A 25,609-nucleotide genomic window follows, 5' to 3' on the forward strand; every position below is an offset into this window, starting at 1 on the left:
ACTGCACCCTCACTGCCACAAAGCCCTTTCTTCCTCAGATAAGGGGATGCCGGCAGCTGCGATTCCGGACAGTTAAGATTATATATGATGTGTATATATCGAAGGTTTGTCAGCTCTTCCAGGCCATAAAACCCACTTAAATGACACCACGTGCTTCCTATGCACCATTCACAGGCCCTGCTTGGGGCAATTGACATAAGTAACCTTGTAAACTTTAAAATACGCTAAAAGAAAGACATACAAAAAACGGGTTTCAATACATTGTCCACATAAGGTTAGGAACTTAGGCCTAACAGTGCGCAGAGAAAAGTGCACTCTGCGGTATAGCCAGTTCTCTAACTGTCATGGAGGGTCTGTAGGAAGCTATTAGTTTGAGAGGTGAGTTGATTTTTATTCTCTTCAAGTGCTGCTAACAAGGCTATACAGGGCTTATTTCACAACCTAGGGCAAGAATGCGTCACCTAATGAATGGGCTGCTCTGTTGCAAACATAGGCTACACAAATAGCACCGTAGTTTGTATAGGCCTAATGAGTGATATTGTTAGTTTAATTACAATATAGCTCGCAGCCTCAAAGATCAGAGTAAATGTCATGAAGTTGCCATATGGCCGTTGGCCTGGCTGTGATGGCGCGTCAGTCCACGGCCACAGGAAACCAACGTTTTGCATCAGTGTTGTGTTGTGGGAGAGTGTTATCACAGGCTTATGGTCTTTCCTACCCTGACAAAACAGGAAACGGAGTGTGTCTGTGGTGGCGTGGTGGTGGAGACGGGGCAATAAAGTTTTATTAGGGCCTTAAACTTTAATGTGCGTTTGTCAGTCAAGAAAAATGCCGTAAATTTTCAACAAGCCGCATGAATGGAGTTGGCCTTGCCTGCACCAGATTTAACTTAGCCTTGATGACACGACACGATCATGATAACAGAGATTACTCATTCATTGATGGTACAGTCAGCAATATAAACACCAAAAACCCGACGACAATAAACAATAAACTTTAGCCCGTTAGCAAGCACGCATCGTGTTTTAGGTAATAAAACCGTAGTAACTAATTATAACATTAACCTGCGCTGTGATGTCATGAATTTGCTCCCGAATAATTAGCAAATGTAGTGTCTAGTGTAAAACAAAATAAAATATAAATGGGTACACATAAACACTGGAAAATAATTTCCTTTAATTTGTCAAATTTTAATTGATTACAATCAACAAAAATGTGCTGTCTATCAATGTATCTAGGCCTCGTGTAACTCAGGCACAGACAGTAAGCCCCATCAAGGCGAAGTATAGTGGCTCCATTGCACATTACAACAATAAATTCACATACAATTGTCGGACAATACATAGTGATTTAGATTCACAAGGGCATTGGAGATGATTTCATATGACCAATGGAAAGAAACCCTCTCACAAATACACTGCACCACGTCCATAACTTTGTATGCACTGCAACACATTAGATTAAAAAACAAAAACAAAAAAAACATTGTTTTACAAGTGGAAAACGAACTGTTGCCTATGTGACAACTCACCACCACAGAAACATGAATGTTTTGATTTGATTTGTTTTACTAACAGCTCCCATCGTAGTAATGACAAGGGGGTATCAGTCAGCCTTTCCTGCTCTTGCCCTATATTAGGAGGCATGTACTGTATATTAGCCCTTCCATGCACTGCAATAAGCTAACAAAGAGTTGCAGCATATAGGACCCAACTCCTCTCAACCCATGGCCCCTACATGCAGTAAAGTAAGGTTATCATCACATGGGCAGCAAATTAATTTAGAAATGTAAACCGATTGATCAAACTGAGTGATATTCAATACATTAGGTCCCAAACTGCAGCAACTGACACATAATTGGTGATGAAGCACATAGCGCCGTGTCATGATGTCATTGCTCCTAGCAGTTCATCCGGAGGTCAGGCAAAACACTCCGCAGTGTGGGATATATGTACACCACGTTCGGCGTGCACTTTATTCCTTCACTTTGATCTTTGAGTCCTTCTTCCACTTCATACGTCTGTTCTGGAACCAGATTTTGATCTGCCTCTCGTTTAGGCAGAGGGTATGGGCGATCTCTATGCGCCTGCGGCGACTGAGGTACCGGTTGAAGTGGAATTCTTTCTCCAACTCCAGAGTCTGGTAGCGGGTGTAACTGGTTCTTGACCGTTTACCGTCCGATTCTGAAGTGGTATTAAAATCGGTTAGCTTTGCAGTCTCACCAAAAAAATATGAAACAATGTATTATCAATTAATGTGTGATATGTTGATATAATAATGCATAATGAAAATGCAAGGAGATAAAAACAGGGCAGAGAAATGATAATGAGTTGGCCTTTAGGCTATACTAAAACTCTGGGCCTGAGACTGGCGCATTCCGCGTGCATGGAGAAAATCATGTATAAAAAAATATATACATTTATGGTATACATAAAACGGTGAGAGTGAACAAAAATGAAGACGCTGTTTTTTGCTTGTGATTATAACAGGATTCCTTCCTTGGTTTGTTCGAGTACTGACATGCTATGGAGGGAACAGGCCCAACTTTGCTGAACTTAATATTCACAGAGACCTCATATATACATGTTGGCTCACGAGGAGGCAAAACTTAAGTATTTTCTTGAAAACGGGGACACCGTCTGTCTGTAAGTTATAGCCTGTGTTAACTGTAAAATCCTGAGTGTTCATGTTTACTCTTGAGAGTGTAGAATGGAACCAAATGGACCCCTGCGGGTCCATTTGGTTCCATGTGTATAGCCTACGCTCTATGAGTTTAACACTGCAGAATGTTTGACTGTGTATAGGCAACCAGTGGTTCCAGTTCAATAACAGCATGCCTATTCAAAAAGCTTTTCGAGGTGAAAAGTTCATGATTGGGTCAGGGCAATGGTTTTTCCCAGAGTTCAATTTAAGGCTAAACCTTTCTCTCAAAGACAGCCTGCAGGAATGTAATATATAGGGCTAGTTTGACTAAAAAGTAGAGTAGAGCCTATAGCTCGACAGAAACTAATAATAGAACATGAATCTATAGGAATATCATTTCATAATTTTATCACATTTTAGTTCTCTTATCCAATTATGCAACCATAAATCTCCGCGCAGATCACCTCTTCACCATAACAGAACAGGTTTACGAGCAATGGATGCCTTTGTCATAAAATTTATGACCGCGAGTTTTTATTATTTCCTGCGTTTGGCCTATAAAACTCAAGACGAAAAAATGGGAATGGGCAAAAGAACAGTTGCAGCGAGAAAGAGAGAATGGGGCAAGGCGGCAAGCATCTTATACTTAGTCGCACTTTTTTTTAGGGAAAACACAAAATAAGCTAAACTTTACCGTGGCTCATGTGTAGTTTTGTCATCCAGGGGTAAATCTGTGGCCGCTGTTCACTGTCCTGGTGCTGGTTCAAATTTGTATGTCGTTTTACCGCCTGCATGTTCTCGACTTTCCTTTCGTTTTCTTCGGCGTTGTTGCCGTTGGATTTTTCGCTCCGCTCCATGTCTCTGTCAATCCCTTTCCCCAGCAGCACGTTACTGCTGCCGTAGTTGAGCCCACTTGCGTCCACGGAGCTGCTGGAGACCATTGTTAGCGGTGGTCCTGACGGTAGAGGAATATCCGTATTGCCACGCAGGCTAGTATTCATCTCCTCCCGTTCAAGAGAGGTCGCGGGGACTGGAGAAGTGAATATTCCGCTGACATTAACACCCTCATAGTGGCTGGACTGACGCCCAGATAAAGAACCACAGTTATCAAAACTAAACATTGTGTTACAAGAAGTTGCCTCGCTTGTTTGCCTGAGAATGGAATTGTTGACATAAGAGCTCATTGTCAAGTATTGCCTATAGTTTCTTTTTCACAGAGAGGGCTGGAGCTTATTTATCGGTTGTTTCGTTGTTTTGTTGATCATAGCTTTTCTTGGTAGCCCTTTGGAAATTCCGAGCTGTCTGTCCTAAAAAATAATCCACGATTTATAGGTGGGGTAGGCTATGGTATCTTTTTTTCCCCTTGATTCGACGTGCGGCTGCCCAAATATGGGGTATTTGTATGGGATCACGTGCGAATGTTGGCCAGTCATAAATTGGCTTGATACTCAATGGGGATATTGATGAATAGGAGAAACGTGTCCGGTAAACTTTGAGCTGTTGGTTGCTGAAGACCATGCAGAGATCTTGGCGAAAAAAGGGCAAGACAGTAAGACAAGAGCGTCATCTGGTGTCTGGTATGGGGCAGGGCGGTCATGTGTATGTCTATATGGCTCCCAGCCCTGGCCGCGTGCGTGCCCCACACATGCGGTATTAATGCATACTCATCAAATGTCCCCAAAAATCTAATAATCGTAATAACAACAACAACATCAACCATAATAACAATTACAATTATTGTTATTATTATTGTTATTATCTATTATTATGATGATTATCAACATCGCCATAATAAATAGATCACAAGCTGATGCACTGAGAATTAATGGCGATACATAATGCTGCCTAAATTGGCACCTAAATAGTTTAGAAAACCATACTGGAGTTTAATAATGCGCTACCAATAGAATATAACTCTGACCCTGTGTCATGATTTAAATAAAACAGATTACAGTTGATCATTTAATCCAGCAGGCTATGGGGCTTTAACAGGGCCAACATTGGCTAATAAATACACGTGCCCTTCGCTTATATGGTATTTGTACACAGAATAATTATTTATTGTATATACCACGGCTAGGATAACTTTGCTGGGCAATAAAAACACTTCACATTGAGCGAAAGGATAAGTGGTGTAAGCCACCCCACTTTATACGGTCATCTGTGTCATATTAGGAACTAGTGCCAGACACCAAAAAGAACAAGACGAGGGCGAAAGTTTTACAAATATTTTATTCCATGATACACAATTATGACAAAACATGAATTCGTAAACCCAAACAAAAGTGAAATATTACTAGTGTACAAATCCATCTCACAAGGAAAGCCTATTGTGTTCAAAATGGTCAAAAAAGGACTAAGCGCAGCGTTATGACGCGTCTATCAAAGCGGCTAAATACACATACAGTAAGTCCTCACAGGATTTACATAATAGAGTATTATTCTGAATAATATATACAGGCATTTCAGTTGTGTGATGTGTATTTCATCCCGTGCAACTTCCAGGATTATGCAAGACACTTTCTGCGGACGTTTTCAAGTACTATACATTTATACTGTGATAAAATAAGTGTGCGTCCGATCCTTTTTCCTTCATATGTGGAATGTTAATGGAAATGTTTGAGTTAAGCCTGCATGGCAAACACTGTAGTTTCTGAGGTGATTAAAGTGATAAAGTTTACAGTGATGGATGGGGTGTGGGGGTAAATATAGGGACTTTGCTTTCATTTTGGGGATATGTTGAAATTAACACTTCTTTTTTTCCACAAACACAAATGTGACATTGTCAAATGAAAAGTTCATTCTGCGTTTCCCCTGTCCGGATATTTCATGGTCCATTCTTTGTGTACAAAGAATCTGGGTTTCTAGTCAAAGTCTCAACACTTCGTGATCAATAGGAGATTAGTGGCAGAGCGGCAAGGTAACCATCATGCAGTGAAGTCTCTGGTCCATAGATTGTAATAGGTAGTTATGTTGGGCTTAATATCTCGTATTTGTTCTTTTTTATCTCATTCTTTTTTCTTTTCCTCCTCGTCTTTGCCCTCCTCCGCGCCGCTGCGCGGTTCCTCCTCTTGAGAGACTGCTGTCTGTTCACTCCCAGCTACCGACGTGGTGGTCAGATTACTTTCTTTCTTCCACTTCATGCGGCGGTTCTGAAACCAGATTTTGATCTGACGTTCTGTTAAACAAAGCGCGTTCGCAATTTCGATGCGTCTGCGCCTGGTCAGGTAGCGGTTGAAATGAAACTCCTTCTCCAGCTCCAGTGTTTGGTAGCGAGAGTAGATCTGACGTCCCCTGCGCCTGTCTGACCCGTAGCCGACTCCTGCAGGGAAGCAAATGAGACACAATCAGGCCAGTCATTTATTAAAACAATGTATAAATAGTGCCATCACCTTTGATATGAAAAAAATGAGGCTTTAGGGCTCTCATGGTGTAAAACATAGTCATGTGAGGCCAGTTAATACAACTTTTCTTTTTGCCTCAAGGGGATCAAAGTCGATGTCTGTCATAAATCCATAGTAGTAGTAAAAAAAAAAGAAAGAAGACATTTTTAAGACAATTCTATTCTCTCAGCACCTCTCTGTTTTAGTATCTCAAATAATAACGTCTCTATTAACAATGTATCTGTCAAAATGATGTTGAATTTGACGGTTCTCTTGAACCTTTCTTAAAACGAAAGTTGTTTGTTTGCACATGAAAGGGCCTATCTACGAAGTGAGGGAATACAGTAATGGTTTATGGGGCCATAAAAAGTAACTTCCTCTCTTGGTAAGACATATCGTAAAACTGGCCCATTTCCTTAATTTATTTGTCGTAGTAAAACTCACCGCTGTGTGAGTTCATTCGCTGCATCCACGGGTAGATCGGGACGTTGCTTTTCTGGTCTGCTCCCCTGGCTTGTTCCAAACTGTACTCTTGAGCAATGTGGCTTTGTGTACTGAGTCCCATGGTTGTTTGCCTGCAACTGGGGAGCACGTCCTTGTCTTGAAGAAATACATTTGATCCATATTCATACTGTGCCCTGCCAGACCCAAAAACGACATTGTCTTGAGGAGAGTAGAAAGGTGCATATATCCGATTCTGGGTCACAGCAGCACCGTACGACGAAAAATGTCTGACTGTGTCATAGGTGGTGGAGTTTAGGGGCACATTGGGCAAAACGTCTTGACCACCCGATAAATGGCAGGAGAGCGACGGGTTTGCGAAATACGAATTCATACCTTGTCCTGTAACCCTTCTCTTTAACTCTCCCCACTTCTTTATCGCTCTCTTTTCAATCTCCTCCTCAGTAAATCTTCTCTCCTTGTCTGCCAACCAACCACACCTTATTTCGGAGATCTTCTTTTCCACTTTTCTGCTTCTCTTCAATGGCCGTGGTCTACTTTGAGGATTCAATATTATTAATTTCCAATCTCCGGTAAGACGCACAAACCCGAGTGTTATAGCTGAGGCTTGGCTCCGTGAGAGACAATATGACAACGTCAGCTGACCGTTCTCCACCAATTGAGAGCCAGGAGTCGAGGAGAAACTGTAGCTTTTAGCTCAGAGCTACATTAGTGCTAAAATGCAGATAAACACAACGTTGCTTCCTACTTTGACTAACAGACCACAGCCCCCGTAACCCAATGAGAAAGTAGAGGCTAAAGGTCGTTAGGTAGGACAGTGATATATTTATAAAATGGGAAAAGTGCCAAATGGAGCTCATGTCATTCAACTGGAATATTCTACAGGGGATTCCACAGTAGAAATATGAACAGAACACATGGAAACATTAAGTTAAATCCAATGTTATCTCAAATGGGTCTACATCAGGGAACGTTTATGTCTATTTTTTAACATCCTATACCTGCCTGACGCAGTGTGCATGAGTGCGTGCGTGTCTGCTCGTGTGTGTGTGTGTGTGTGTGTGTGTGTGTGTGTGTGTGTGTGTGTGTGTGTGTGTGTGTGTGTGTGTGTGTGTGTGTGTGTGTGTGCGCGCGTGCGTGCGTGTGCGCGCACAACTCCCTTAATTTTAACACCACCGTTAAAATACAATAAATAAACAGCACCACCGGGGACCAATAACTAGGCTATATAGGGTGGATTGTTTGCACCACAGCGCACTACCCCTACCCCTAAATTTGAGAGATCATTCAAATGAACAAGCATTTTGAGTGTATTCCACCAATCTAAACGATTTTCTAACATTCTTTTAATGTTTACTTTTTTTGTATTTTTAAGTGTATAGTAATTGTATTATATGGCATGTGAGCAATTATCATGCCTTTGCACTGAACTGGGGGGAGGGGGGAGGTGGTAAGAATGCGTTTATGGTCTCTCTCTTCTGTGAGAGCAATAAAACAAGTGAGGTTCCCCAGCTCACCAACAAACTAACTGCAGCAAAACCCTGCAACAGTGATAGCAATCTCAAGGGCTCCGAAATGAAAGCCTTGCACTGCAAGTAGGGGAATAAACAAAGAGGGGAGAGAATCGCATGCGGGGTCAGTCGACACATAAAGAGACGCGTTTGAGAAGATATGGCTGCCACCTTCTTGAAATAATCTAATCAGTTATGAGACTGTCCAACCCACGTCAGACAAAAAGCCTGAACGGGCCAACCAACTCGACACGCTTCTCTGGTCCACTAGAGGCCGATTGTACTCACACAGGTACCGTCTTTTATTTTATAGTAACACAATGTTCAGGTGCGGAATCTCAACGTGAGAGCTGCGCGTTCTCCAAATATGTGACACGTTAAAATACTTATGCGATGATCCTCGTTCTGTTCTGCGCAAATTATTCCTTGGCATTCCTTTGACAGAGCGGAGGGAAATGGAACTAATAATTATCTCAGAGATGCAGAGCAGTGAACGATGGGTTTGAACATGACTAGAGAGGTCTTTCCTGTAACCATGGGACAAAAGCAAAGAGCTTATTCGATGAACTGTACAATATGAAAGACCACAGTCCATATAGAACACAGCGAACAGCACGTGTTTTTCCCCACGCAATTGTTTTAAATAGACGTAAATAGCATTTTTTTTATGACCTTTTAAGTCAGCACACAGCCATATTAAATTTGAAATAAAACTCGCAACACTTGCCTGACAATAAACGCAGCTTAGTATAATTCATATTGCCATGTTTAACATGCATGAGATCTTAATCAATACTGTTATAGAAAACGTCTGGCTTTTCTGCTCAAATACTGTCGATGTGTACTGCCTACTGGTCCATTGAATTGATTTCTTCAATAGGGTGAATCCTTGCTGCCTAAACGTGCAACACTGCTTGGTCTGTTGTTTCGGATCCTGAATAGCCCATAAAAAGACAAGAACAAAGAAGAGGAAGTCATTTGGTGCAATAAAAGTTATTCGTGGTGGCCATATGTGACTTCCGCGTGGCACAAATTCGGCCCAATAAAGCCCAAAAGTTAGAGACTGTATTATAATGTATATAACTGTACTCGGGAATTTCACATGTGGATTATTGATATTGCTGGGCTAGTTATAACGAATATGTTACAACACACACACACACACACACACACACACACACACACACACACACACACACACACACACACACACACACACACACACACACACACACACACACACACACACACACACACACACACACACACACACACACACACACCGAGGCCAGTAAAATAGTTTTCTATAAAGTGAGTTACATTTCTTAATACATTTTTTCCCTCCTTGTACAAAAGAGAAAACGAAGATTGTGCATGCATAACTCCACAAAGCTTTTCACAGCTGTTTTGTACAAAAATAAGTTTGAATAAAAAAAACTAAAATTAAAGTTACAAAACAAATTGTTTCGACTATCACTATTAATTCCTTATTTTGGCTTACTACTGAAGTGACAGTCACAGCACAGAACCATAATTTGAGGCAGCATTGTTTCGCTTCAATAAGTCTTTTAACACACGACCTTGTAAAACTCGTTGATTGAGGCATGCAGCTCCCTGTGTATTTAGTATCTTGACAGAAAAAAAATGTGATATTTAAAATAGGACTTTAATTACAAAAGAGCAGGAAATATAACTTAAATTTATATTTTTGGGGTAATTAATAGCAAGGGTAGAATCCGTATTTATGGTGCGATTCGTGGAATTTGGTCTATAAATAACGTTGGCTGAACAGTTAGGTCGAGGGCTGTATCTGTTTGAGGAGTAGGAATGCAAAAGAAGTTGCACTAGTGTGCAGGGGTAGAAAGCTCTTTCTCTCCCATGTGCTTTTTAGTGTTTTATTGCAGCCCGCGAGACAAATCACATGCCGGCTTTTGAGGCAGGGAGGAAAGCCGTTTGGTCCACGTTTCCAGACAGCTTGAGAGTACAAATATTGTGTCTAGTAATGCCCCGTTATATTTATGAACAATGGGAACAACCTAACATTAATATCCCTGACGTTAACAGCCAAAAATTGTATAAGACCAAAGTGAATTATTAACGATATATCAATGACAGTGGAAATTCCTTTAATGCAGTTAATTTGTATGTGCGCCAAATACATAGAGAATATTTAAGCGTAAATCTGTGTGTTAAAATATTTACATGTAGGCTACTACATTCTTATATAATAATAACAATAATAATAATAATATGTATTATTATTATTACTATGTTACAACTACTAGCCAATTACAGCGAATTCAAGTTAGATCTGTTTTGTACCTTTTGCCTCTATGCTCTGAAATTGAGGCCTAATTTCAAACAGACGCCATTACTTCACTTTCCTTTTTAACACGGTGCCTACACGTGTGTGCATGCTTTAGGGATTAAGTATGTTTGTTGAGATACATCCGACAAACTAATCATAAAAATCCTACAGTGTGTTACAGATATTTAAACGCTTTGCATTAGGCCATCAATCATGATTATATCATATAGCCAGACTTAAAGAGCGTGCTCAATTATATGTTCTGTTTTATTCCTTCTTCAAACCCTATTCCGCCACTGCTAATAAGGAGTACTTTAAAATACCAACAATACCAGGCCCTATAGAAGCGCTTTACCTTTTGCCGACTGGCCCAATTAATGTCCGGAAGTGCATGGCTTTATGCTCGTTAAGCACTCAGGAAGCTGTTGCCCAATGAGCGCATGTTGTCCCACACATCATAAATTATGACCATTAGTGGGCAAAATTAAGCCTTGTCGAGAATTCGTAAGTTCACTTCTAAATATGGTGACACAGACAGACGCAGTGCTTCACGTGGGGCTTATGCGAGCTTATCTCCACTTCAAAGGCATGAGGTGCACCGCCGGACTTCATCAAACCCACTGATAAAAACCCATGTTATTGGTACACAGTATAAAATCCAGAGGTGTTACATTTACTCTGAGAATGTACAAATGTAACCAAATGTAATGTATACCAAATGTGGTTACTTACACATTCTTGGAATTAGAATATATATTCTACATTGACACTGAGGATGTTAGGCTACTCGAAATGTTTAATATATTTAAAGGCTGCAGAAAGATATGTATTCTCTTTGTTGAATAGAACCTCTCTCTCTGTCTCCCTCTCTTCTCTATAGGCATAAAACGGAGCAGCAATGGACACTTTACAGCTTCAACAGCAATGCGTCATAAAAGGGAAACAAACAACGTGGTCGACAGTGGGCTGTTCCATCCTCAACGACATCACTGCAGGATGTAAATGTCAATAATTCGGCACGGTAAAATCCTCAGTGTTGATTTAAATCGGTGAGAGTGTACAAATATACCCACAATCCAGGTCGATTTTTACACTCTCAGAGTTAAAACAACACTGACATTTTTTTGCTGTGTGTTTTTAAAGGTTGAAACACAACAATACTGTGAAAACCACGTCTGTCTATTCATCTCTAACAACTATTCAGTATACCAATTATTCAGTATTATATTTTGACATAAAACATAACTAAATTATAGCACCATTTTACATTCAATTATCTTCAACTTCAGCTGGCAGAGCAAGACACACACACACACACACACACACACACACACACACACACACACACACACACACACACACACACACACACACACACACACACACACACACACACACACACACACACACACACACACACACACACACACACACACACGTGTTGGACAGACAGACAGACAAACAAACGCGCAAGATGCCGGAAAGCAGCAATAAAACCATTTAGGCACAGTCTGTTTAGCTGTGAGGTGCAATAAAATGTTTCTCACCAACCCCACACACACACACACACACACACACACACACACACACACACACACACACACACACACACACACACACACACACACACACACACACACACACACACACACACACACACACACACACACACACACACACACACACACACACCTGCCACTCTGCAGTTGTGTGGGTCAATGAAACCTTAGACCACTGACCACATTGTAAAGTTCAGAAGAACTGTGATATAGGAGATTCATGATCACAGATTTTCCACACAAATTATACAACTGCCTCTGATGTACATAAAATGTAATGAAGTGTGCTTTCTACTAGGCTAGCACAGCAATGGTGTAAAATGTTACCGTTTAAATGTATGATCAATGACGTTGATCGTGGTGCATGGTGGTGATGATGATGATGATGATGATGATGTTGTTTTGTGTATGGTGCAAATAAAAAACAGTTTGCTGGTCACAATAAGACATCATGTGATTTGTGCATCTCGTTGTCATTAAAAGGTAAATTCACTCCTCTACTGCTCTGCACTGAAACAAACAATGGCCGAAATGCTCGCTAGTGGCAACAGACGGTTTCAATAGGACGGTGTATGAGCCAGACTAGCCTACATCCGCAGTGTGCAGCCACTGAACAAAACAGCCATAAACAAGACATACTCCCTGAAACTCCCGCCCACTTCCACTTTGAATAGCTCTGGTCACTAGGGGGCACTGCAGTAGTAAACCACTTCTCTGCTCTGTGTGTGTGTGTGTGTGTGTGTGTGTGTGTGTGTGTGTGTGTGTGTGTGTGTGTGTGTGTGTGTGTGTGTGTGTGTGTGTGTGTGTGTGTGTGTGTGTGTGTGTGTGTGTGTGAGAGAGAGAGAGAGAGAGAGAGAGAGAGAGAGAGAGAGAGAGAGAGAGAGAGAGAGAGAGAGAGAGAGAGAGAGAGAGAGAGAGAGAGAGAGAGAGAGAGAGAGAGAGAGAGAGAGCAGAGATGCAATTCAGCTAATATCCTTGAAAAATGTTTGGGAGCGGAAAAGATCAACATAAGCGGACGGTATAGAGACGAAAATGAATGAATTAGCCTTCTTATTTGTCACAATTAGGTAGCTACTCATTCATAAGCCAATTGTCTAATTAACCTAATATAGTTAGGGCCTCTATAGTCTGAACTGATGAGAAAGTTTGTTTCCCATATGCTATAACAACCGCAAAACAACGGCAGTGAGTAACCTCAAACGACGTCAGTTAAAATAGGCTGAGCCCGGGTGAGCCCACCAGTAAACAGTCTGAATTAGGCTACTGTACAGTGATGTAGCTTTGGCTCAGTCGCCATGGGGCAGTCAATCATTTGCCTCCCAGGCTACAGGTCAGGTCAAACCCGTGTTGGAACACACATTTGCACCTTCCGTTCACTTTTTATTTACTTATTAATAACTGAATATTAAACGGTTTATTGACACACAGAGCGAGGAGGAAGAATATAACGACTATCTCTTACCCCAGCAGGCTATCCGTAGTTTGTGGCTCTGCTGTTGTGATCCAGGAAAACGGCGGAGGGGGTCATGATGGCTTGAGGATCGCGAAGCGGCTTTGGTCTATATCTCCGAAACTCCGCAAAGGAAAAGAAGCGGAATGATCGAAAGGGTCTTTCTTTACAGCGGGCTGCTTCCCTCTCTGTCTGTCCCCAGCCCCGGTTCCTATAGTGCCTCTGGGGAATAACAGAAGCAGACGGAACTGGCGGAGGCGACGACTGTCGCGAAGACTCCCCTGTCAGCGAGGAAGAGGAAGTCGGAGATCTAATGCATCATGCGAGTAATTACCGTAACAAACTCCCAGAGCTGTTGCAATATTGGCCCAGTATTTGGGAAATGGGGATTTCTACGCCACAGCTTAGCCCTCTGCCGATACAACGGAAGGACCAGAGAATAGACAACAGCATAAAGTTCATGTTCATAGAGCCTGTGCCACGTGGCTCGCCTCAACCAATCGCAGAATGGATTCAGTCGTAAACTTTTATTACTCAGCTGTAAATTTCTCCCTTTAACAACCAGGAATGTTTGCACCCATCTCTTCCCTTCTCTTTTTCGATCTTGCTAAACTAAAATGGTCATGGAATACGGGGTGCGAACGCTTAAATTGCTCGGGGACGCTAACTTTCGACGTGCGTCAAAATGTGACAGCTCGCCCCCGCTCACATGTTGTGATGCGCTGATGACCAGGATGCTGCGTCTCCACGCACAATGGAGATGCGTGGCACTATGAAATACAAACACATTATGATCACACCAATTAAAAAAACCAACCACAAAGTGCAAAACACACACACACACACACACACACACACACACACACACACACACACACACACACACACACACACACACACACACACACACACACACACACACCATGTAACGTAGACAAAACACTTCAAATCATTTATTTGATTTGGCTTTGGAGATGATCATCCAATAGAGATAGAAGCTATACACTGCAAACTCAAGGATAACCCGTACAGCGTCAAGTGTATAGCAGTTTCATAAAGGCTGACAAAAGGAAACCAAACTACATTTGAAAGTCAAAAACTGATGGCTAATTTAACTAATTAGTAAGGTTATATTGTTGTTTCATTTTTTCAAATCGAAAAGTGGGTCAGCTGAAGTTATCCTGCAAGAAAATATGCTAGATCAGATGTCAACCACACGAGAAACAATCAGAAAAAGCGTCGTAACTTGTGCAGCCAAGAGGACACTATATGAAATAGCCTAATAATGAAAAATGGAAAGCCACGACATAAACATAAACATTCATTTGAAACAAAGTTCAAAATGAAATGTCTGTCACCTCCAGCCTCCGGCCGCTTGGACGAGAATATAACGGCATGGATGTACTGAATATTCGGACTGATCATAATATGATGCAATGTTGGATCATCCAACATCCAAGCAACATGGGTTTGCACAAATCCCCACTGTCTTCCTATTTGGTTTGATAAGAAACAAGTAACCTCTACAACGAATGACAAAAGTCATCCTTACACGTAATAACATTCAAACTTCATACATACATGGAAGTATAGTGTGCGTCTTGTCCAGCGAGGCCGTGAGATCCGTCCACAATACATAGTGAGATCCATCACATAGAGCTAGAGAGGATGTGACTCATTCTAGATGATCCAAGCCGTGCATTTACACCACCAATAAAGTTTACAGCATGCACATCATTGGTAATGCCAGCCATATACGCACGGCACTGCATTGGGACAATGGTCACAGTGTAGTGTAGTTGTCACTTCCCCGAACACTTCCTGCGATTTCAGTAGCCTGCAGCCAAGTTGGTAGGCCTAATACTATACGCTTTGAAGCAAATAACAAACAACCCAAAATTCAATAAAGTTTCAGCACGATTTAGTTAAGCGTCAAAAGAGATGCTTTGATATCAAAAGGAAAACGTATGCATGTTTAATCTGTTCCTAGTGTTTAAGTGCAGGCCGAGACCCGTCGATACGAAAAATATATATTTTAAACAACGTAGCCTAATATTTGTATATGCTTAAAAGAATAATGCAATCAAACACCTTTTAATTAGTATAATGTCTAAGGATAGATCTCTGAATTGCTCTCAATTGCCCTCACTCCTGTGTTTTATTACTTAATTCGTTGAAGTCTATTATGTAACTATTTTAACAATTCTTTGCTTTCTACCTCCAGCTCACAAAAATGAATTGTTATGTTATTTTCACAAACCAAATTACTACTCGAGGTTCATCGTAGGGCAATGACAAATCCAGCATTTCATGAATTAATTTCAAAATGAAAAGAAAAGCAGCAAAATGTGCTGCAATATTTATATTTAAAAAAAATTGTCTGTAAATGTGTCTTTTGCCTAAACTTGAACGAAGTTGTCAACCCCGACTGCAAGTTTCAGCCTCAATAAAATGGATTCGTTAATTGACTTGTTCATTAGCTATTAATAAGCGAATTAACGAATGCTTCCAACCACTCGCCACGTAGCTTCCATGGGTGTTTGCTTATACATGCTCTATCAACATCGACTTGGGCTATTTATGGATTTATTTAAATATATTTAAATATAATTATAACAAATAAATAATACTAACTTTCTTAATTATGCAAATGATAGACTTATGTTATATACAAACTGTTCTGTAACTATATACTAACCAAAATATAGAGCTCGGCATCACTTGTTCGATAGGCCGTTATATGTGTGTGCAGAAATGGATCAGGACCCGCAAGGGTCCATGTGGTTGTTTGTATAGGCCTACTCTGCTGTCTGAGCTAAATTAACACTGCAGCAGAAGATATAACGTATATATAGACTGTTTTAATCTACTCCGGGTGCCCCGAAAAGGTGCATGGTCAAAAGAGAGGAGAACTCTGCTCATGTTTAAAACAGGTGCAGATTCAATCAGAATATTGGCATTCGTCCACCACAGGGCACTGGGCAGAATAACCTTTTCTTTATCCTGCATAAAATTTAAGTGACCGTCAATGTTGAGGTGTGTTGGATGGGGTAGGCCAAGTGATACGTAACGGACATGTCTGATTTGGGGATCCTCTTGATATCCCTCTAAACAAACAGTCCGGCCTGCCTTTGACTGTCTGAGTGCATTACAGATAGGATTTGACGTGACAAGGACAAGGTGCGGGAGCTAACCACACTTGGCCTGTTGCTTTGATTTCAAGGGCTTGATGCATGCAGAAAAACCGTTTGACTCTGTCTGAACACATGCGCAAACACCTTGCCTGTGTAACATGGATGGAGTCCCATTTTGTTGCACAATTACACAGTGCCCTGTTGTTATGAAAACACGCCACGAGTTTACTCTTATGACCCAAAACAGACGCTCTTCGCCCTGTGAGTCATTAAAGAATGGTTCATATCCTCCCTGAAGCGAGGAACTATCTTATTAAGCGCATGAATCAAAGAATCGTACAGCCTTTGGAGAATACGCATGCCGAGTGTTGGATTCAAAGCTTTCCCTTAAAGGGTGACATCTTCCACAGACGCTAAACATGTCTTACTTTTTAATAAAAATTGGATTTGAAGTCAAAATTTGTTTTATTCAAAATGATATTCAGCTTAATTACTTCTCGTACGTCTTATACGTGAATGTGTGCTGTCGCTATGTCAAAAACTAAATTGTTGTCTTCTCTTCTCTGTAAGTCACTTTCAGCTAAAACATAATCTTCACTATTATGTTTTTAGCTGAAAGTGAGTTACAGAGAATAAGAATTACAATATAGGTAAAACAAGAAACCTCATGGTAACATCATTTCTGTTGATACTGCCATACTGTGAAAAGTGGCGCCCATCTAAGCAAATATGATTAAATATTTATTATTAATACATGCCTATATGGCGTAACAGATCGTATGTGTGCTCCAGTGGTCTTTTGTTTGTGTTAAAATGGGATCCTTTCAGTCACTATATCTCCTCTAAAGAAACAGAACTGATTGTGAGCCATCTTGTTTATTGGTGATTTTACATCAACAACGCATGGCGGGGACACACAATTCTGTCTTTCACAGGAGAAAACACCAGAAAACGAGCATACTGTTAACATCAATATATAACAAGACGTACATAAAGGTTATATTCAGTGCAAAACAACTACGCTATATCACCAGCACATTAAAATAAAATTCCTTACTTTAAAATCGTTGTAATTGTAGCAGGTATTATCATACACAGTCATGTGCGTTTCTATAGGCAGTTTTAGTTGTTGGGGAAATAGCTTTCAATCAAAACAGAGCAATGCCATAAGTATGGAATAAAAATTCAGAAAAGGCAAATGCTCTGTAATTAGGTAGTGCCGCGGTACAATCTCACACAATTGTTTGCTTGGCTTTGAGCTAATTGTCTTCCCAAGACTCACAAATTGTCTTCAACAAGTGTATACTGTATATTGGGTAAATACTACATATATAACTTAATATAAGGTTGATAACACTTTCAAACAAAACCATACGAGATCTCTATATTCAGAAATCTCTATTGCAATTTCCCCAGGTTTAGGTAGCATCAAAGGTTTTCAAACGATTGCATTTCCCTGGTAATCCTAGAAAAAAAAATATGTCTGAGGAGCTAAAGGCTATCTTTATCTTGGCCGTTCACATGGAAATGAAGAATAGGAACAACAATAATAGTAATAATCAAAAATTAAAAAATAAACAAAACATTTGTTGTTTATACATGGACCTGCTAGCCAATGCTATTCTTGTCAGAATTGAAACAGCTGTAATGGTGTTCATTTACTACAAGGTTAGGCCTACATTTCGCTTATAATAGCGGAAAGGCAGCTATTTTGAAAATACGTCCATGTTCTTTTTACATGTAGGCTAGTATCTATTTACATGACGGGTCAGCATCGGTCAGATCTGCATCTTGTTTAGATATGTTATTAAAACTAAATCTTTACAACTCAAATGAGCCATTTCCCGTTTTACATGCATTTTAAATGATCATTTTGGCAAAGGTGTTATCCTATCAAACAGAATATTGCTATAAGTGTGTGTGTGTGTGTGATTATTATGAAAATCCAAATAATGCTAACCATATTCCTATCAGGATAATTGTGAGAAGGGATAAATTTGCCTATTATGGTAGCAATATGGGATTCCTGTCCCCCTCTTGACTAAATGAAAGCGTGGTCATAAAGTTGACGCTTCTTGCCTCCTTCTAAACCCGTCGTCTGTTTATGGGACCTCTTTTTCTCTTTTTTTCAGCCATATAACCATAAAAAGACCATAAAATCACTCCTTGGGCTCCTCTTTCTCTTCCGCTTCTTTCTCCTCTGTCTCTTCCACTTCACCGTCCTCGTTGCCCTCTTCCTCGGCCTCGGCTTCAGCTTCAGCCTCCCCTCTTTGACCCGGAAACTTGTCTTTGTTGTTCTCCTTTTTCCACTTCATTCTCCTGTTCTGAAACCAAATCTTCACCTGCCGCTCAGTGAGACTCAGGGCGTGGGACACCTCGATCCGCCTTTTGCGCGTCAGGTAGGGGTTGAAGAGAAACTCCTTCTCCAGTTCAAGAGTTTGGTAGCGGCTGTAGGTTTGCCTCCCGTTCCGTCTTCCTGGGGCTTGAATGAAATAGAGCTTGAGGTTAGCTTATAGAGTGATCAGGTCCCCCACAAGCATTAACATGACTGCCATTCATTTCTCACATTTCTCTTTTTTTCCACCATAAAATAGTCAATTTTGAATGCAAAATTGAACTTGCTGTCACTCTCGGTTTTGGGTGGCTTGAGTAAGTTTGTTTGTGAAAACAGCTGCAGTAATATATTTATTAACAGCAGGAAAAACAAAGGTAAAATGATAAACCTATACCAACTGAAGCTCAAATGCTTGCATAACATATGCCTATTTGCTACTTATTTTGATATTTACCAGGTATCATGATAACTGGAGCAGTTCCAGTCAACATCAACAGTATAGGCCCTAATCTCACAATTGGGTATTGGATTGGTATATGGCCACAATATGGGCTGCCAATAGGCCTATATATAGCCTATACACGTAAAACTATGTCCATAAAACTACATGACTATCAAGTAATTAATGTAGGCCAACACATGCATTTGCCAATGTGTGTAAATTCACTGAAGGCCTAACTGTCAAACTGATAACATACAAATATGTATTGTGTCTTATGTTTGCTTATTATAACCCTGGGTGTTTATATAAAAAAGGAGATCTGGCATAATTTTCCATATTTGCAATAAGGCCAAGCCCAGACTAAATAAACTCTCTCCCTTTCTCTCTGACAGACAGGCACGCACACAAACATACACGCACGCATGGCATACACGTGTGTCTCTCTCTCACACTCTCTCTCACACACACACACACACACACACACACACACACACACACACACACACACACACACACACACACACACACACACACACACACACACACACACACACACACACACACACACACACACACACGAGAAAGAGTGAACTGAAACAGCGAGATAGGGGAAAGCAAACAAACATTGGCTCTGACGAACACTTAAATATTTCTATATACAAGGGAATTACAAACACTCCACTAATGAAGTCAGCACAGGACTGACTATAACGCCTATATACTGTACGAGACCTAGGTGTTTTCACACAGGCTACAGTACAGTAACCTGCATAGAACGATCCCAGTAAAAGAAGAAGTAATATCTTGCAAAGACGTTATGATCACAGCAATATGTCTGAGCCTCGTCCTTAGGCCCTGTGGCTTACATTCCCCCAAAGCCTTTAACCCCGGTTCCTAAATGAGCAGGGAATGTTGTGTTGCATTGGGATAACCTATCTGTCATTACAGTGTGATTGCTACTGATGGTATATGTGTAGGAACTATACCGCGTTTCAAACCGCGCTCATGTTCACCCCATACTGCTATAGCATTAAGAATTTGTGAAATATCTTATGAGAACGATAATTGACTGAGCTGGTGCCATGAGTTATGTTCCACAAGCTACTTTGAAAAGCAACAATTCAGTCCCTCTAAGGACAATGTAGCTCCAGAGTCGTGGGCTATAACAGTGCAATAAAGGTTTTATACCCCCCTATCCCCGTTCCCACACTTATCTCTCTTTTCTCGGTGACGAACACAACACGAGTGCACAGGCATATATACAACACACATACACACACCAGCCACAAACACACCAGCCACAAACACACACAAACACGCACACACTCACATGCGCGCGTGGAGAGAAACAGCAACACAGAAAGAAGAATACGAAATAATTCTATAATTCTGACCGTGGGGTCTCATCCAAGGAAACATAAGAGTGGGAGAGGAAGTTTGATTTAAGTGGCCTTGTCCGTCTCCGGGGTTAGAGCTGCTCGACGATTTACAGTCTGGGTATTGCGCGAGGCTTGCGTCTTGCTGGGTACCATAAAGCGTTTGCCTCGGAAGGGCTTCATATCCATAAAATTTCGTCGCGTCGCCGTGGCAAGCCAACGCGCAGGGGTTCTGCTGGTATCCGGGGTTGGAGATCCCCGTGGTCCCGTGGTGGAAAAAGTCCTGCACATGATGGGACGGGTGCTGGAAGCCCGGCGCAGTGGCTCCGGGTCCGTACACCAGCGTGTGGCTGCGGGCAACGCTCTGTGGAAACCTGCAGTCGTAGTAAGTTGGTTCCAACGATTCGCCGCCTTTGTACTTGGAAAAAAGAGGGTTAACAAAATAGGAGCTCATGTTCGGTTTGCATCAAGCAGACGGCTCTCTCGCGGTAGAATAGCCTGTCTCCTTTAGGGGTGATGGCAGCCTTTTGTTTAGGTCCCAACTCGCACACAGCAGAGGCAGACAAACCGGAACTAGGAGAAACGCTGCCCCCTTGGACAATATACGGCAGCTCAGTCTCTCTCAGACGCGCTTCTCATCGAATTTCTCTCACAGTCGTCAGTGTTTTTCGGCGATTGCAAAGCTCAAAACCCGGCTCGTGGCATGTGCTTTGGATGTGTGTTAGCTTAGATTAAAGCTGGCTTGCTCCACCGGCACAGTCACGGGAGCTTCTCTTTTCTTTCTTTTTTTTTTTTTTTTTTTTTTTTTAGCTTCCTACCCAACCACCCCCACTACAACACCCCCTCCCAGTACCCCCTCCCTTCATCTCTCCACGAACGGTCACGCGTAGGGCCTGTATACACCTTGAGAGAGGACCTGTGATCATAAGCAGAACATTACAGAGACTATAACATCTTATAAAATGCTGCGTTTGTTGCAACACACACACAACGGTCTGGGAGATAGCTCTGCCACAAACCACGGAGTTGTGAAACAGCTTGAACTCATTGGCTGTGTCTAAAATATGGTGTGTGTGTTTTTTTCTTCTATAGTACAAATCCAGTATATCCAGTATATATTTGTATAAAAAAAAGGTTTAGTCATTAGAATTGGCATAGAGCTTAATGGGATGTCGTCAGCCTTCTCACAGGACTAATAAAGCTTATATTTTAAATCATTATCTAGCTTTGACCCATTGTGCACCTGAAGAGCTGTATATAGCATTTGGGGTCATCGAGGCAAGACCACAATGTCACACAAAAAAGACAATAAAGAACAGGGGCCTGGCAAACGCATGCAAACCCACAAAGTATGATGTACTGTGGAATCAGAGGCAAAACACTCTTGACGTCGTAATCGAGCAATGACCAACGCGAGACACTTGCGCACATGCAAATATAAACACGACCTATGAATACTAGCTGCCACTTACTGACCCCGTAAAAACCTACGAGGGAAACGTAGTAAATCTCCCACGTGGTGGAGTTCATAAAATTTTACTTGGGTGTTTAGTTGTACCGACGGCGGACATATTCTTAGCTCAGTCAGTCGCCTATATAGGCCTCTTCCAAGTGTGGTTTTTGTGGCGTTTGCTGACGATTTTTATACATCATCGTAAAATATGAAAGGCCAGTAAGCAAATTTATAGACTTTTCACACTCTATAAATATGCAGATTGCACTGCCATTGTTACACGTCTTTGCAAGTTTGTAGGCTATTTCTGTCCCTGACATTCACATTAACAGCAGTCACAGACAGCATAGGCCTCTAACTGCCATTTTTATCGCAACAATCCTCATGTTTTCATCGCCCTGTACTGTGGTCATGATAGCCACCCTAAAAATCCCATCATATTATGTAAATCATATTTAGTAGAATATTTGTTACTGCTACTGTTGTAACTTATCTGTGTTCTTTATTATTCTTATTCTTAGTGTTACCGTTAGCCTACTTACGGTTATTATTATTATGATTAATATAATAATAATAATAATGATAATAATAATAATACATGTATTTATGTATGTAAAATGTATGTAATAACTAAATGTGCTACCACAACTACTATAATAAATAAACAAATAGTAATAAAGCATATAGTGGTGGTGTTGTTTTTCTAATTGTGTTAGTGCTGCTGCTATTATTGTTGTTGTACACACATGTATTATAATTCTGTCTGAAAATATACTCTGTGCATTTATGTTATAGCATAGTTACAATTCATATAAATGCATTGACTCAACTATGTCCCCACCGTAAAAAAAAAATAGCATAGATGAAGAATTCTGAGCAAACATTACTGTGTTAGTCTATTTGAGCCACTGCACGTGTTTATTTCGACGCATATATAACGTGTTTCAGCTCTGGTTACCATCCTGTCCGCAGCAAGACCACTTGCCTGCTTGATCCATAAATTCACAACAATGACAGTATTGGAAAGTTTCTGAATTTGTCACCATGAGTGAAACAAATAATCGTAACAGGGCCAGTAAAGTCACCATTAAATACAAAAAGGTCAATGGAAACCCCATTTGTTCCCAACTGAAATAACCATGGTTATTCACTACATCCTCGAACTGTACTTGACACAAAACGTGGTGAGTGACCATATCTGTCATTTTGTCATCGATAAGGCTACTCCTCATTTTTTACCCAAGCCACAGAGCGTGTTTGGCCCTTCAGGAGCACAGAGTTAGCCCAAAGCGTGGAACAACAGCGTCATCTAGTGTTCAGATGTATCCCTAACTACAACAACCCCATCCACAATTTATACACTGGAGTAATGCAGACACATTTCATATCATGAAGGTCTCCATATATAGTCTATATATTTCCTTACGCAAATCGAATTAAACTACTGCCACACGACATGATGCAGTAGGCTACTGACATTATTATATCATTATACACCAGACCAAAAGCAAAGAGAACGAAGCCTTTTTATTCATTTAACGGAAATGTTGTTAGTCTTTCCTTTTCTTGACCCGTCAGGCCGACTATTTTGGTGTTGAGGAGCAGAGTACAGTGCTGTGGAGCACTTTTATTTACACACAAGACAACAATAACTATTGGCGTTTTCATCTAATTGTATTATGCTGATATAATACCTCTCACGTGATGAAATCCATGGGGGTTGCCAATGGCCAGCAGGCATAACTGGCTGAACGAAGCGTATGGCTTCTCCTTTGAACGAGTCCACCACCACCGTCCATTAAAACCATAAAGTAATTTAGCCCAGACGTCTAGCCAGTTAGTCGAGTTTGCTTTGTTGGTCTGCATTTGAGACAAACAGCCGCGCTCCAACAGGGCTGTAAACTAGCATTTTTGTCCTAGCTGTGCGGAAATGCAGTGGATTGGGCTTTGAAATTACAGCATCCTGTCCGTATTGTTTGCCACCACAAAAAGGTAATTTAGGCCTATCCCAGGAAACAAATGCCAGACATGGGAATTTGTCTCTCGTTAAAAACTATTCACATAAGCTTATTTCACAATTTCAAAAAAATAAGCTTGACCCATTTAATGCGATAGGCCTACTACATTATTAGATGAATTGATATGTTTAATTCCACTCAAAATGCTCTCAAGGCAGTGGCTTATGTATACAGGCCGAGTGCGCACTGCAAAATATCACCATCGTTTACGCTCACATTGATGGTATAGGCTTAATATTTTCTTTTATAGACCTACTTGTAGCCTACTGCAGATGTAGCATAGTCCCCGATACACCAAAGTCAGAAAGAATACTCATATAGGAGGTCGTATCATTGCATGTATAATCTTTTATTACAGACCTGTGTAACAGTCGTGAAACAAATCTAGGCATCTTTGACTCAATAGAGGCAAATTCGCAAAAAGATTGGAAGTCTATTAGCATTATATTTGCATTTAAGGATGACTATAGCAGTTAGCGCTTTTCAAACATAAAATAAATAAATTGCCATGTAGTTTAAGCTATAGTATTATAAAAACAAAATGTCTTATTGAATCATCAGCTATGTTGATACATATAGCCTTTGACCTATTTCCAAATGTAGCAACTTGTACTTGGACTATAATGTTCTAGCTTCTTTCAAAACAAAGTACTCCTAGACATTTAATTAAGGAACTACCCATCTGTTTCCTATATCTGTAATGTGTCTGCGATTTGGTCATTTCGCTGCATACAGTTCTTTGATCATTAAAATATAATCCCTTTGTTGATGTTGGAAGAGGCTCAATATGGAAGGCCACTACACAAAACCATTTCCTTAATAAAAACAAAATGCGGTTGGTCGGCAGTATATTTGATGTTATCACTTGAATGGATAATAAATACAGAAAACACATGTTTCGTGAATACGTTTGTATATATTTGAAGAGGCCTATATCTACACTTGATAATTAATTTGGCAGAAGACTACAGTCAAAAGAATGAGAGATGCACAAATAGTATATACTGACAACTATCACAAAAACACAAAGACATACAAACAAGCCAGATCGCAGATGTTTTGTACAAAATAGGCCTACTGCACCTGCACAACAACGTGGAAAGAAAACAAACATAAACGAAACATTCTCACGGACATCATAAATTATGGGCTAAATGAATTTCAAAAATAATTCAAGTATTATCTCCCTTATCCTTCGGACAGCTTACAGCACATCCAAAGTCTGCACATGTATAATTTGCCTTAAGAAAAAAAAGAATCATAAAACCTATATCAAAGTAAGAGCAAGAATGTATTCTCTCCATATAACTTTTTTTTTTCTAAAGCTGGACTGAGAAAGAAAGGTGCACTGGAAAAATTATATATTCAGCATCAAATAGTCTTGAAGTTAAGGTTAATACAAAATCCAACAAAGTGATAAATATGGAGAAGGGGGTCATCGTGTGTTTTGGTACATCTGTGTTGTCCATGTGATACTAGTGGTTATTATAGTTTGCTGTTTTGGATTTAGTCCATTGCGGTGAAATAGACGGATA

At 40.6% G+C, this 25,609-nt stretch overlaps 4 protein-coding genes across 5 annotated transcripts in view; all 4 read right to left on the reverse strand.

Annotated features, from left to right (window-relative positions):
• LOC308097471 (homeobox protein Hox-A2b-like) overlaps nt 1–13,616 on the reverse strand; it is a 41,435-nt gene extending 27,819 nt beyond the window's left edge. For both annotated transcript variants that reach the window (XM_080445242.1, XM_080445241.1), the window contains exon 1: nt 13,329–13,616. The gene's annotated coding sequence lies outside the window, so the exon portion shown is untranslated. The remainder of the gene's footprint in view (nt 1–13,328) is intronic.
• On the reverse strand, nt 1,225–3,925 carry hoxc5a (homeobox C5a). Its single transcript, XM_080445268.1, has 2 exons — nt 3,338–3,925; nt 1,225–2,183 (listed from the first exon to the last, which is right to left on the reverse strand). The coding sequence occupies exons 1-2, from the start codon at nt 3,825–3,827 to the stop codon at nt 1,975–1,977; spliced, it is 699 nt and encodes a 232-aa protein (XP_080301394.1). The 5' UTR covers nt 3,828–3,925; the 3' UTR covers nt 1,225–1,974.
• On the reverse strand, nt 5,394–7,017 carry hoxc6a (homeobox C6a). Its single transcript, XM_080445266.1, has 2 exons — nt 6,471–7,017; nt 5,394–5,965 (listed from the first exon to the last, which is right to left on the reverse strand). The coding sequence occupies exons 1-2, from the start codon at nt 6,859–6,861 to the stop codon at nt 5,652–5,654; spliced, it is 705 nt and encodes a 234-aa protein (XP_080301392.1). The 5' UTR covers nt 6,862–7,017; the 3' UTR covers nt 5,394–5,651.
• Nucleotides 13,617–18,609: 4,993 nt separating the features above from the next.
• Nucleotides 18,610–21,057, reverse strand: hoxc8a (homeobox C8a; the record flags this gene model as incomplete). Its single annotated transcript, XM_080445265.1, has 2 exons — nt 18,610–18,932; nt 20,622–21,057. 2 exons carry the CDS (start codon nt 21,055–21,057, stop codon nt 18,610–18,612), a joined length of 759 nt encoding a protein of 252 aa, XP_080301391.1.
• Between the last annotated feature and the right edge of the window lie 4,552 nt (nt 21,058–25,609).

The sequence above is a fragment of the Gymnoscopelus braueri genome, assembly GCF_963280865.1.
Source record: "Gymnoscopelus braueri genome assembly, chromosome: 12".
Taxonomy (NCBI): domain Eukaryota; kingdom Metazoa; phylum Chordata; class Actinopteri; order Myctophiformes; family Myctophidae; genus Gymnoscopelus; species Gymnoscopelus braueri.